Source organism: Sarcophilus harrisii, chromosome 4 (assembly GCF_902635505.1).
Source record: "Sarcophilus harrisii chromosome 4, mSarHar1.11, whole genome shotgun sequence".
Taxonomy (NCBI): domain Eukaryota; kingdom Metazoa; phylum Chordata; class Mammalia; order Dasyuromorphia; family Dasyuridae; genus Sarcophilus; species Sarcophilus harrisii.
Window position 1 is genome coordinate 276285673 of NC_045429.1, and position 13779 is coordinate 276299451.

Here is a 13779-nt window from a genome sequence, read left to right on the forward strand (position 1 = left end):
GCCTCAAGATACTTCTTATTAGCTGCATGACCTTGGGCAAATTGTACTTTTTGCCTCAGTTTCCTCATTTATAAAATGGAGATAATAATAGCACCTACCTTAGGGTTGTTGTGAGGATTAAATGAGATAACATTTATAAAATGACTGGCTAGAAAATGCTACTATTATTATGATTATTATTATAATAAATCATTAAAAATAAATAAAAGAAAGCAAAAGGAAGTTCAGAAGGAGACATAGACTAATGGACAATGCTGGGATTATGATGTCAAATTTGAATTATCTTTTTAAAAAATAACAAGCTATAAATAAAGGAGGGCAGAAAAACTATACACAGCAAAAATTCACCTCTTTTAAAAAATATTTCCATGAAGGGATTACATTTTGTTGATATCAATTGTATAATATCAAAATTGTGTACAAAAATTGTATAATAAAAAATTATATAACAAAAAAAGAAAATCTAAAAAAAACATTCTAAACATACTAATTTATGTTTTAAAATAATGTTTCCCCCATTCTGGTAGGAAAAATTACACTGAGAACGAAATGAACTGACATAATGATGTTTCTTGAAACTGCAAAATTAAATTCCAAAGAAATTATCTATCTATAGCATCATTGTGATATCTCTTACCTAGTCAAAGTTATCTGGAATATCTTATATCCAGCTATAAAAGAGGCCAGCCTTGAAAGACTCTGTTTTCCTGAGCCACCAACACCTACAAGCAGGGCATTTCCACATGATGTCCGAATTATGCGTGAAATCTATGTTGAAAGAACATTCATTTGAAAATTCATTAAAAAGGTTTAAAACATCTCTTCATACAAATGGTCAATAGTTTATGTGTATAGTATTGTGATTTATTTGAGAATATTAAAATGTCACCAAATAGTCCATTTCAAGTTTGTTAAAAATTCAAAAACTGCTTACCAGTTTTTCTACCTTACCCCCTTCAAAAAACAAACAAACAAACAAACAACAACAACAACAAAAACCCCTCTAATTTTCAGTTTGACTGAGCTAACCAAAAACATTAAGTACCTTTTCTACCTTACCCTCTTCAAAAAACAAACAAACAACAACAATAACAACAACAACAAAACCCTCTAATTTTCAGTTTGACTGAGCTAACCAAAAACATTAAGTATAGTTTCATGGCCCAGGATTTTAGGACAGTGAATCAACTAATTTATGAATGGATCTAAGAGGTAATGAAAGTATAAATTAAAAACACAATGCAAATTTAATAGAAGACTGGGGACTCAAACCCAAGTTTTCTGAATCAAAATCCAGTGCTTTTTCGAGATAATACTAAGTCTACTCTAATTATATAAAATTATACCAGTCTGATACCTTAACACAAAGATCAGGCTCTTACAGCAATTTCTAGGTTTCACTTTTAGGCTGACTGTAGGATCATCAATATTAAGTAGCTGCCACTTACAATCAAGTTTAGTCAAATCAACTTGCAGGCCCCAGCATAAAAAGCAGCAATGCAATCTAGTGCTTAAGGACCCCAAATGTCAGTGTGCATGCCATTCATTTATATTCTTGCTTCTTCCTCTACCTAATTCTTTTGCAGTTTTTTTCAGACAAACTGACCATAACTTAGTTTCCCTAGTCCTGCACTTTTTTTTTCTTTCTGTGAGAGGCAACATTCTTGAGTAAATTACTAATTGCCCATGGACAAAAGGGAACCCAGATGCTGCTCTCTGGTCCTCTCAAAAGAAGTTGGAAGAGCTATAGTTCTAAAAGGACTTGACTCTTTGGTAGCATTTGGATCAAACTTCAACACAAATGACTAATTTCCAGAGTCAGGTCATATTCCTGTGCAAGGAGACCCTAGACCCACATCCAGTAGTGGACAGTGGAGACATGATGATACAACAATGGAGACGATGGAAAAGACTGCTGAGTCAGAAGAACCTATGTTCAAATATCTCTAACTCTTAATAGCCAAAGGCCCATGGACACATTCTCTCTGAGCTTGTTTACTTAACTGTAAAATTAGAATAACAGTAGCAGCAGAGCCTGACTTATAGATTTATTGAGAGGATTAAATAAGATCAGATTATCACTCCTCCACACAAAATGATCTGTTTTAGCTTTTCCTTGAAAAACAGCCTGCTATGCAATCCTGTGTACTAGGGAGATTGAAGAACCTCAAAGTGAATTTGGAACATTTTCTGTGTGTCACTAAAGATAATGATAAACACTGAATCCCTAAGGAAGGCCATATGAGTTAGGGATCATAATTGATTTTCCATCAAGAGCCTTCACTCAGACTGGCCCTAATTAGATTTCAGATTGGGCAGTTGGTTCATTCCTTTCACAAAGTGAAAGGAAAGCTAACAGTTTATTTCATGAAACCTCCAGTCTCAAAATTTATTTATCCCTATATTCTTTTTGTGGTAAGTACAATTTAGTCTTACTTATGTCTATCAAATTCTTGCTCCATACACAGTGATCACTAAGAGTCAGCAACTGATTATAGTGAAGTGAATTTAGAATTATAAGGGAATTGTTAAAGATCTAATCTCATTATTTCAAAAAATGAGAAAACTGTGGTCCATAGAAATTAAGAGATTTGCTTAAAGTCATCTTGGTAGGAAATTGAAGAGCTAAAATTCAGCACCATGAATCCTTCAACAATTTTTTTTTATGGGAACTAAAGACTAAAAAAATCAGGTTATTCACAATATAAGCGCTGTCATCTTAGTCTAGGGACCTGGAGAGAATCCTAGAAGTTGGTAAAACCAACAAAAGCCTGGTAAGAAGTTTCTTTGTATTAAAAAAAAGTATGATGTCCTTACTGATTGAATATAAAAAGCGGAAGTGGAAAATGATATAGTGTTGAGTTACTCAATTTTCAGTTTATAGTATTCTCTTCTCCATGTATCTGAATTGTCCCTATTCCTATTTCTTTTCTACTTTTGAATTCCCAGTCAACACAGTCCTGGCTTTGATCTTAGGGACTTATGCTTTTTCTTGTTCTATTATTAACTGAATGAGTCACCTCTTTCTGGTTCCATCCTCTATAAAATGAAAGGATTAGACCAGATAATCACCAAGATTCCTTTCAACTCTGAAATTCTTTGAGATTATGTGATCAGCTAATATATTCCTTTCTATTTTCCTCATCAAGTCTCTTCAAAAGTGGCTTAAATGAGCATTCTTTTTGATTCTCTGTTTTTCTTTTTCATTCTATCTTTACCCAACTACCAGTCTCCAATTGTTTGATATTATCATCTGTTATACATATAATTTAATATACAGAAAAAGAACTTGATATAATAGCCCAATATAATGGAGATATGCAGTTATTTCTTCATAGAAAGAACATTCTACAACTTCAGTAACAGGTTAATAACCTTCTTTAAAACAAGTAGAGAAGGATCCAAATATAAAAACTTAATTCAATTATGACTTTTTTCTGATTATTGCTATATAGATGGAAGCAGAAAACAATTTAGCCAAAACATTTTATTCAAATTGTAATAGATACAGTTTATATTTGTATCCTCCAATACCAACCTCTCCCCTGCACCCTGTTCTATGATCACAAGTTATCTAAATACCCAGAATAGTATACTGTTTTTGAAATTCAATTTTTTATTATCATGAACATATTAGTAAATAATATTGATATAACCTTCATAAGATGAGTCATTGCATCTTTGAAAAACACCAGATCAAGACTTGTTCCTCTAATAATTTCATTGAATTGTTTCTGATAAAAAACTAATTTTTCAGCCAGAAATTCAAAACTTGGTATCTGAAGAGGAGAATGTGGAAGGGAAAAATGGGGAAGAGAAAAGAAGTGTTATTAGATTCAAAAATCTATGTATGTCATGTACAAATCTAAATGCACCTAACTACAATTGTAAGGAAAAATCTCTTTTAGACTTCTGCAGAGTTATTTTCTTTGTTTTTTTTTTAGTTATTTTTAAAGCATGAAATTATAATTTGGTATGATCAGAGTTCTCTGACCTTTCCTGGAAGTCCATATTTATTGAACATGTCCAGTTACTTTAAAGCATACAGGTACTAAAAACAAACAAAACAAAACAAAACAAAACAAAAAAACTTGAAAACAACTATATGTCTGATCACTTAGGGTTAGTGTTATTTATTCAAGATGAATAGTAAAATTGATATCTATTTTGATATCTATATTCCTCTCCAAGAATGGGGGGGGGTAATCAAGTCACTAAAATATTATATTTCTTTAACTGAAAGACTTGTATTAACCTGGAAAGTAGAGAAATGCCTATGGGTATGTAAATGACTTTAAAAAAAAACCCTTCAGAAATACTGATAAGTACCAATTCATAGATTTTGGGTACTTCAAATACTGCATCTTCAGGTTCATCACCAGTTGGTTCAGGCATGTCACGAAGAAAATCTACAAAGTATGGTTCTGGAAGAAGTAATGATACTACGTCTGGGTTAACATGTTCTTCAATAACTCGATTGATTTGTGAGTTAAACCACAATTCATCTTCACTGCAAATGAATCTAAAAGAGACAATGAAATAATATGATGCACTTACCCAAAAGTTACAAAATCTAGGAAAGAAATCACAGTGGTTTATTCAAATAACTAAAATAAAAACTCAATATCTGACCCTCCTCCTAGTCCTGTACCTTCCCTTTAGAAGTTTGAACTAACATCCTTTACCATAAGTAGAAGGAAGAAAGATCATCCATCTACATATTACTTTGAAAAATGGAATTAAATGGATATTTATTTGATGTGAAAGGTTTCTATGACCAAGAGCAAAGCCAGTTTGGGAAAAAAATTTTAATAGAGTCTTATTTCCCTTTTTTGCATTATAAAGCCTTTTTTTTTATAGAGGTATTACATTGACATAATGACACTGAATGTCATCACAAGTGAGGAAGCTATTGTATAAAATTATGAAATGAGAAATTTTAAAGAGTTATCTAATGAGCTTTAAATACAAGATTCAAGAGCAATATAAAAAGGTAAAGAGGAAAGGAAAAAAATATTAACCAATAAGGTTAAAACTGTTTATATTCCTACATGGGAAGATGATACTTGCAACTCTTGAGAACTATATTTTTATCAGAATAGTTAAAAGGGGTATATATAGACAGAAGGTATGGATATAAGTTGACTTATAATTTCCACCATCCTATTTCTTCCCCATCATTTATACTTTTATCTCTCCTTTCACCCTGTCCCTCCTCACCAGTCCTTTGCTTCTGATCATCAGGTGAGGAAGGAAACTACGACATTGATAAAAGACAATGAAGTAATATAAAATATGAAAGATTATGAAGCAAGTAGTACAGTAGTCAAATTCTTAGAGGAGAAGTTAAGTGAATTACAGTAAGAAATCAACAGCAAAATTATACTTAGCAAAGGACCTCAAACTCCTCCTCTCAATAGTTAGCTAGATAGTTAGCTATATATAGCTAGATAGTTAGATTTAACTATAAAACAAACAAGAAAATAGTTAAGGAGGTAAACAGAATTTTAATTTAAGAGAGACCTCTGGAGAAAACTGAAAGAAGACAGGGATGAATATATCTTTTTTTTTCAGCAGTACATGGCACTTAGACAAAAACTGACCATGGCATAAAAACCCCCCAACCATATACAGAAGGGCAGAAATATTAAATACATCCTTTCCAGATCATGATGCAATAAATTTACATGTAATAAAGGATGATGAGAAAATAAGACCAAAAAACTACATGGAAATGAAACAACCCAATCCTAAAGAATTAGTGGGTTAAAAATGAAAATAATTTTATCAAAGAGAATGACAATAATGAGACAACATACTGAAACTTATGAGATGCAGTCAAAACAGTGCTTAAGGGGAATTTTCTATCTCTAAATGCTTACATGAAGAAAATAAAGAGATCAATAAATTGGACATGCAACTAAAAATTCTATAAAAAGAACAAATTAAAAATCCCCAATTAAATACCACATTAGAAATTCTGAAAATCAAAGGCAAGACTGATAAAATTGAAAGTAAGAATTAACTATTGAATTAAGAAAACTAAGAGCTGGTTTTATGAAAAAAAAAAACTCCACAATAAAATAGATAAACTTTTGGTTAATTTGATTAAAAAAAAAGAAAAAATCCAAATTACTAGAATCAAAAATGAAAAGGATGAATTCACCACTAATGAAAAGTAAGTTAATACAAGAATTAGAAGATCTTTTACCCAATTGTATCCCATAAGTCTGACAATCTAAGTGAAATGGATAAATATTTACAAAAACGTATACTGTCCAGATTAATAGAAGAAATAAAATACTTGCCCCCATTTTAGAAAAAGAAATTGAACAAGCCATCAATGAACTACCTAAAAAACTAAAAACCTTAAGGTTCAGATGGATTTTCATATGAATTCTACCACATATTTAAAAGAACAATTTACTCCAATACTATGTAAACTATTAAAAATAGTTGGAGTCCTATCAAATCGTTTTTTGAGTTTTTATTTTCAAAATACATGTAAAGATAGCTTTCAAAATTCACCTTTGCAAAACCTTGTGTTCCAAAATTTTCTTACTCCCTTCTTCCTACTCCCTTCCCTAGACAGCAAGTAATCCAATATAGATTAAACATGTGAGATTCTTCTAAACATATTTCCACATTTATCATACTGCACAAGAAAAATCAGGTCAAAAAAGTGAGAAAGAAAAAAAGCAAGCAAACAAGAAAAAATGTGATAATACTATGTTATGACTCACATTCAGCCTCTAGAGACCTCTTTGGATGCAGATGACTCTCTCCATCATTAAGTCTATTGGAATTGGTCTGAATCATCTCGTCGTTGAAAAGAGCCATTTCCATCAGAACTGATCATCTCATAACCTTCTTGTTATTGTGTAAAATGTTCACTTGGTTCTGCTCACTTCACTTAACACTTAACACGGGAAACCTCACCCGGGAAACCTTACTTCACTTAACATGGGAAACGTCACTCAGCCGAGACATGGAAAGGATTGACTGATAGCTCTTTCTCGATTCATGTAAGTCTCTCCACACCTCTCTGAAATCATCCTGCTGATCATTTCTTATAGAATAATAATACTCCATAACATTCATATACCATAACTTATTCAGCCATTCCCCAACTGATGGACATCCTCTCATTTTCCAGTTTTTTGACACTATAAAAAGGGCTGCTACAAACATTTTTGCACATGTAGGTCCTTTCCCCTTTTTAATTATTTCTTTGGTATATAGACTCAGTGGAGACACTGCTGGATCAAAGAATGTGCACAATGTAATAGCCCTTTGGGCATAGATCCAAATTGCTCTCCAGAATGTTCACAACTCCATCAACAATGTATGTGTCTCAGTTTTCCCACATCCCTTCTAACATTCGTCCTTGTCTTTCCCCATCATCTTAGACAATCTGAGAAGTGTGTAGTGAGTTGTTTTAATTTGCATTTCTGTAAGCAATAGTGATTTAAAGCATTTTTCATATGACTAAAAATGCTTTTAACTTTTTCTCCTGAAAATTTTATATTCATATCCTTTGACCATTTATCAATTGTAGAATTGCTTGTATTCTTATAAATTTGAGTCAATTCTCTATATATTTTAGAAATGAGGTTTGTACAAAACCTTTTTAATTTAATATAATCAAAGTTATACATTTTGCATTTCATAATGTTCTCTAGTCTTCCCAAATCTTTTAATGAAATAAATATGGTGCTGATACCTAAACCAGGGAGAGTCAAAACACAGAGAAAAAATTACAGACTGATCTCTAGTGAATTTTGAAAAAAACTTTTAAATAAAAAATTCACAAAGAAATCACATCAATTTGTCACCAAGATAATGCACTATGAGTGGAATTTATGCCAGTAATGCCATGGATATTTTAATATTAAGAAAACTATCAATATAATTGATCATATCAGCAATAAAAGTAACAGAAATTTTATGATTATCCCAATAAATGCTGAAAAAGGGTTTGACAAAATATAGCACTCTTTCATATTAAACATATCAAAGAACACAGTGAACAAATGGTGTTTTCCTTAAAATGATAAATAGTATTTATCTAAAACCATCAGCAAAATATTATATGCACTACAGACAAGCCTAGAAGCCTTCTCTATAAGATCAGGAGTAAAGGAAAGATGTTGACATCATCACTATTATTCAGTATAATACTAGAAGTGTTAATTTTAGCAATAAGAGAAGAAAAAGAAATGGGAAGAATTAGAATAGACAGAGAGGAAACAAAACTCATTCTTTGCAGAGAATATGATGGTATATTTAGAAAATTCTAAAGAACCCTGAGTATTGAAAAAATGAACAACTTTAGCAAAATTTCAGGATACAAAACAAACCCATATAAATCATCAGCTTTTCTATGCATTACTAAAAAAATCCAGAAGCAAGAGATAAAGAGAAATTCCATTTAAAATAACCCAAGACAATATGAAATATTTGGAAGTCTATCTGCAAAGACAAATCCAGGAACTATATGAACACAATTACAAAACATTTTCCACACAAATAAAAGTCAGATCTAAGTAACTGGAAAAATTTCAGTTGATCTTGGGTAGACCAAGATAACAATATAAAAATGGCAATTTTATCTAAATTAATCTAGATTATTTTAGATTTAGGTTATTCATTGCTATACCAATCAAACTACCAAAAACATTTTATGGATCTAGAAAAAATAATTCCAAAATTTGTTTGGGAGAACAAAAAGGTCAAGATTAACAAGGAATTAATGAAAAATGAAAAGGAAGATAGTCTAGGCATACCAGATCTAAAACTATATTATAAAGTGGCAGTCATCAAACTATTTGGTACTAAGAAATACAGTGGTGGATTGGTGAAATAGGTTATGTATGCAAAAAACAGTAGTAATGACTACAGTAATGTACTGTTTGTTAAAACAAGACTCCAGCTTCTGGGACAACAACTATTACATAAAAATTGCTGGGAAAATTGAAAAACAATATAGCAGAAACTTGGTACAGACCAACATCTCATACCATATACCAAGTTAAGGTCAAAATGGCTCCAAGATTTAGATATAAAGGGTGACACCATCAGCAAATTAACAGAGCAAGGAATAGTTTACTTGCCAAATATATGGGAAAGGATTTTATAACCAAACAAGAAAAAAAGAACATTATGAAATGCAAAATAGTTAATTTTGATTACATTAAATTATAAAGATTTTGCACAAAGGCAATCCAGCCAGGAAAGCAGAAAGATGGGAAACAATTTTAACAGCCAGTATTTCTAATAAAGAACTTATTTTGAAAATACATAGAGAACTGTGTCAAATTATTAAGAATGTGAGAGGTGGAGCCTCTAGCTAAGTAAAGGCAGGAACTCACTGAGTTTTCCCCCATACTGCTTCAAATTCCTTTAAATAATGACTAAACAGATTTTAGAACATCAGAACACATTTTAAAAGATTGAAGGCAATTTAGAAAGTCAACAGGAAAGATCTGGGGCACCAGGGTGGGAGCTCAATGTATGTTACAGCACAGGCCATGCCAGTGCAGCCCAAGGCTTGGGCCAAGCCCTGACACTAGCCAAGCCAGAACGGGCCTAAGGATCTCTGAGTCAGTAACAGCACTGGAAGTATCTAGACCTCTCAGCCCAAAGACACCAAAGCCAACTTGGAAGGTGAGCAGGAAAGGTTTGAGCCTTGGGAAGGAAACCCTCTCCAGTAGAGGAAGGCCTTGCAAAAGGAAACCAGCAAACCAGGAGTGGGTATGGGTGGCAGTGGCAGCAGCAGGGTTGGAGACCTCAGTTCATAGGATGTCTCTTTACTATCACTGAGAGAAACTGTTGCTTTATTACAGTAGAACTTACAGTTACAGTGGAGCAGAGGCATTCCTCACAGCTCCACAGCAGAAAAGAGTGGTTATATTCTGGTCCTTAGAAGGATCTCTCAAAATAGCTACAAAAAACCCTGAAGCTTGGGACATTATGCCCTCCATCTTAGAAACAGAGCTCTACTTTAACAAAGAATCAAAAGTTAAATAATAAGCTAGGAAAATGAGAAAACAACAGAAAAACATTCTGATCATAGGAAGTTACTATAGTGACAAGGAAGATCAAAACATATATTCAGAAGAAGATAACAAAGTCAAACCTCCTACAGCCTAAACCTCCATGCACAAAACATAAGAATTGGTGTCTCAGGCCATGAAAGAGTTCAAAAGGGATTTTGAAAATCAAGTAAGAGAGAGAGAGAGAGGAAAAATTGGGAAGATAAAAAAGAGTGATGCAAAAGGAAACACAAAAAGCTAATGAGAAGAATGGCTTAAAAAGCAAAATTGGCCAAATGGGAAAGGAAGTACAAAAGCTCACTAAAAAAAATAATTCTTTAAAAATTAGAATTGAGCAAATGGAAGCTAATGGCTTTATGAGAAATCAAGATAAAAAAAGGCTAGACAACATCTTTTCAAGAAATTATCAAGGAAAATGGTCCTAGTATTTTAGAATCATAGGAAAAAATAGAAATTAAGAGAATTTACCAATAACCTCCTGAAAGAGATCTCAAATTGAAAACTCCCAGGAATATTCTGGCCAAATTCCAGAACTTCCAGGTCAAGGAGAAAATATTGCAAACATCCAGAAAGAAACAATTCAAATATAGTGGAGCCAAGGTCAAAATGAAACAAAATTTAGCAGCTTCTAACTTAAAGGACTGGAAAACTTGTAATATGATATTCTAGAGAGCAATGGAACTAGGATTACAACTAAGAATCACCTACCAAACAAAATTTAGTATACTCCTTCAGGGGAAAAGGTAGAAAATTCAATGAAACTGAAGATTTTCAAGCATTCATGATGAAAACAATACTGAATAGAAAATCTGATTTTCAAATACAAGATTCAGGAGAAGCTTAAGGAGGTAATCACAAAAGGAAAATCAAAAGGGACATAATAAGATTAATCTTTTTACATTCCTACATGAGAAGATGATACTTGTAATTCATAAGAACTCAGTAATTATTAGGTTAGAAGGAATATATATATAGACAGAGGGCACAGGTGTGAGTTGAAATGTAGAGATGATGTCTGATGTCTAAAACAACAAAATTAAGGGATGAGAGAGGAAAGGACTTGTAGAAAGAGAAAGGGAGAGATAAAATAGTGTAAATTATCTCCCACAAAAGAGGTAAGTGGAGAAGAAGAAGCTGAAGGAAGGAGGAATGAGTGAACCTTACTTTAATCAGAATTGGTTTAAAGAAGAAATAACATACACACTCAATATGACTTTTGAAATCTATCTTAACCTACAGGAAAGTAGAAAAGGAAGAGGATCCAGGAAGGGAGGAGGGGTGATAAAAGGGAAGACACATAGGGGAGGGTGCGGTCAGAAGCAAAATACTTTTGAGGAGAATAAAAGGAAAGAGAATAGAATATATAAGGGGAAATAGTTATCAATAGTAATTGTGAAAAGAATTTTGAAATAAATTTATTTAATGAAGGCCTCATTTCTCAAATGTATAGGGAACTGAGTCAAATTCATTAAAAATTATAAAAGCCATTCCCCAATTAATAAGTGATCAAAAGATATGGACTATGCCCAACAGGCTATAAAATCACACAAATCCTTTGACAGCACAATAGCACTATGAGGTATTATTTACCCAAAAAAGATTTAACAAAAAAAAGGAAAAGGATCCATACGTACAAAAATATTTATAGCAGCTATTTTTTCCAGAGAAAAGAATTAGAAAATGAGAGGCTACTCATCAATTGGGGAATGGCTGAATAAACTGTGGTATGTGATTAAGATAGAATATTATTATTCTATGGGATATGAGCAAGATGCTCTCAAAAATTTCTATGTCTTCCAATGAGCTCAAGCAAAGTGAAATATACTCTACACAAAGTAATAGCAATGTTGTAGATTGATTGGCTGTGAATGATTTTGTTATTCTCACCAGTACAATGATCCCAGGCTACTCTGAAGGACTTATGATGAAAAATGTTATACATACCCAGAGAAAAAACTGATTGAGTACATTTTTAAGCATTTTTTTTAACAAAATATATATATATATATTTTTGGTGGGGGAGATCTGTTTTCTTTCACAACATTACTTTTACAGAAATGTTTTCCATAATTTTGTATATGTGCCTTCTCAAAGGGGAAGGACAGAAAGGGAGAGAGAGAATCTGGAATTCAAAGTTTTAAAAAGAAACATAAAAATTGTTTTACATATAACTGGGGAAAATAAAAATATTAAATAAAATTTAAAAATACATTCTTTTATGTAATTGCATTAACTTTCCAGCTTTGTGTCATCTGAAAATTTTAATAGCATCCCTTCTATGCCTTCATTCAGTTTCTAGTAACAATATTTTATAAACATTTTATAAAATGTTAAAACAGAACAGACTCAAGGACAGTGTCTTGTGAGGCTCCCTCAGAGTTTTGTGGGGCTGTCTCAGAGACTTCTCTTAAGATTTATATTTTATGCAAATTAAAAAACTCTGAGGTACCATGTCACACCTCTTCAATTGGCTAAGATGACAAGACAACATAATGATAAACACTAATGCATTGCTGGAGAAGTTGTGAAATGATACAATTATTCTGGAGAATGATTTGTAGCTATGCTCAAAGGACTATAAAACTGAAAACACTTTGATCCACTAGTCTTACTACTGGGTCTGTATTCCAAAAAGATAATTAAAAAAAGGAAAAAGACCCATATGGACAAAAATGTTTGTAGCAGCTCTTTTTGTAGTGGCAAGGAAATGGAAACTGAATGGATGTCCATCAATAGGGGAATGGCTGAATAAGTTATGGTATATGAAAGCAATAGAATGTTATATGTTCTATAATGATGAGCAGAATGAGTCAAAAAAGCCTGAAAAGAGTTACATAAAATGATGTTGAGGGAAATGAGAACAGAACCAGGAGAATATTATGTATAGTAACAACTAGATTATGTGATTATCAATTGTGATAGACTTGGCTCTTCTCAATAATGTGGTGATTCAAGGCAATTCCAATATATTTGGGATGGAGGATGTCATCTGTATCCAGAGAGAGAACTATGGAGACTGAATATGGATCAAAGTATTGTATTTTCACCTTTTTGTTTGCTTTTTTTTCTTCTGTTTTTTTCCCTTTTGGTTTGATTTTTCTTGCACAACATGACAAATGTGGAAATATGTTTAAAACAATTGCACATATTTAATCTATATCAGATTGTTTCCTCTTTTGGGGAAGGAGAAAGTAAGAGAAGGAGGGAGGATGAATGTTGAAAATTATTTTTACATGTATTTGGAAAAAAGAAAATATTGACAAAAAGATTTATATTTCCTAACTTTAAAATCAAAAATAATCTACTAACTAAAAAAACTAAAAGTAGTATTTGAGGACAATGATAATGCTATTTTGCACCTTATTGTGCTTGTTTCTGCTGTGTGCTAATTAAGCCTTTAATCTGAAGTAATGATAGAATACCTGGAGTCCTGGATGTAGAAATAAGTATTTGTTGTTAAGGAGCAAGGTAAAACAAGATGGACAGATCTCAATAATTATTTATTGCTAAATAGCCTGATTATTGGTAGAAATGCCAATTTGAGCCAATCAATGTGATTTCCCTTTTGTCTTCCCTACTGTCCCTCCCCATTGTTCTTCACCTTTTTTTTTCAAGGAGTAGAGAAGAGACAACAACAATAGTTCTCTTAGTTAACTGTTATGGCTATTTAATTGTGACAAATTATTGAGATCTGTCCATCTAGTCTTGAAAGAAGCTGGGCATT

General features: G+C 32.3%; 1 protein-coding gene across 11 annotated transcripts in view; it reads right to left on the reverse strand.

Moving 5' to 3' along the window:
* The window catches only part of DNAH8 (dynein axonemal heavy chain 8), a 356347-nt gene that overhangs the window by 116810 nt on the left and 225758 nt on the right, over positions 1 to 13779 (reverse strand). For 10 of the 11 annotated variants that reach the window (XM_031964914.1, XM_031964911.1, XM_031964913.1 and 7 more), the window contains 3 exons: positions 4330 to 4522; positions 3657 to 3779; positions 638 to 768 (listed from right to left, as the gene is read on the reverse strand). In XM_031964914.1, the coding sequence (XP_031820774.1) occupies positions 638 to 768; positions 3657 to 3779; positions 4330 to 4522 (447 nt within the window). The remainder of the gene's footprint in view (positions 1 to 637; positions 769 to 3656; positions 3780 to 4329; positions 4523 to 13779) is intronic. The other variant, XM_031964915.1, reaches the window with a different exon arrangement.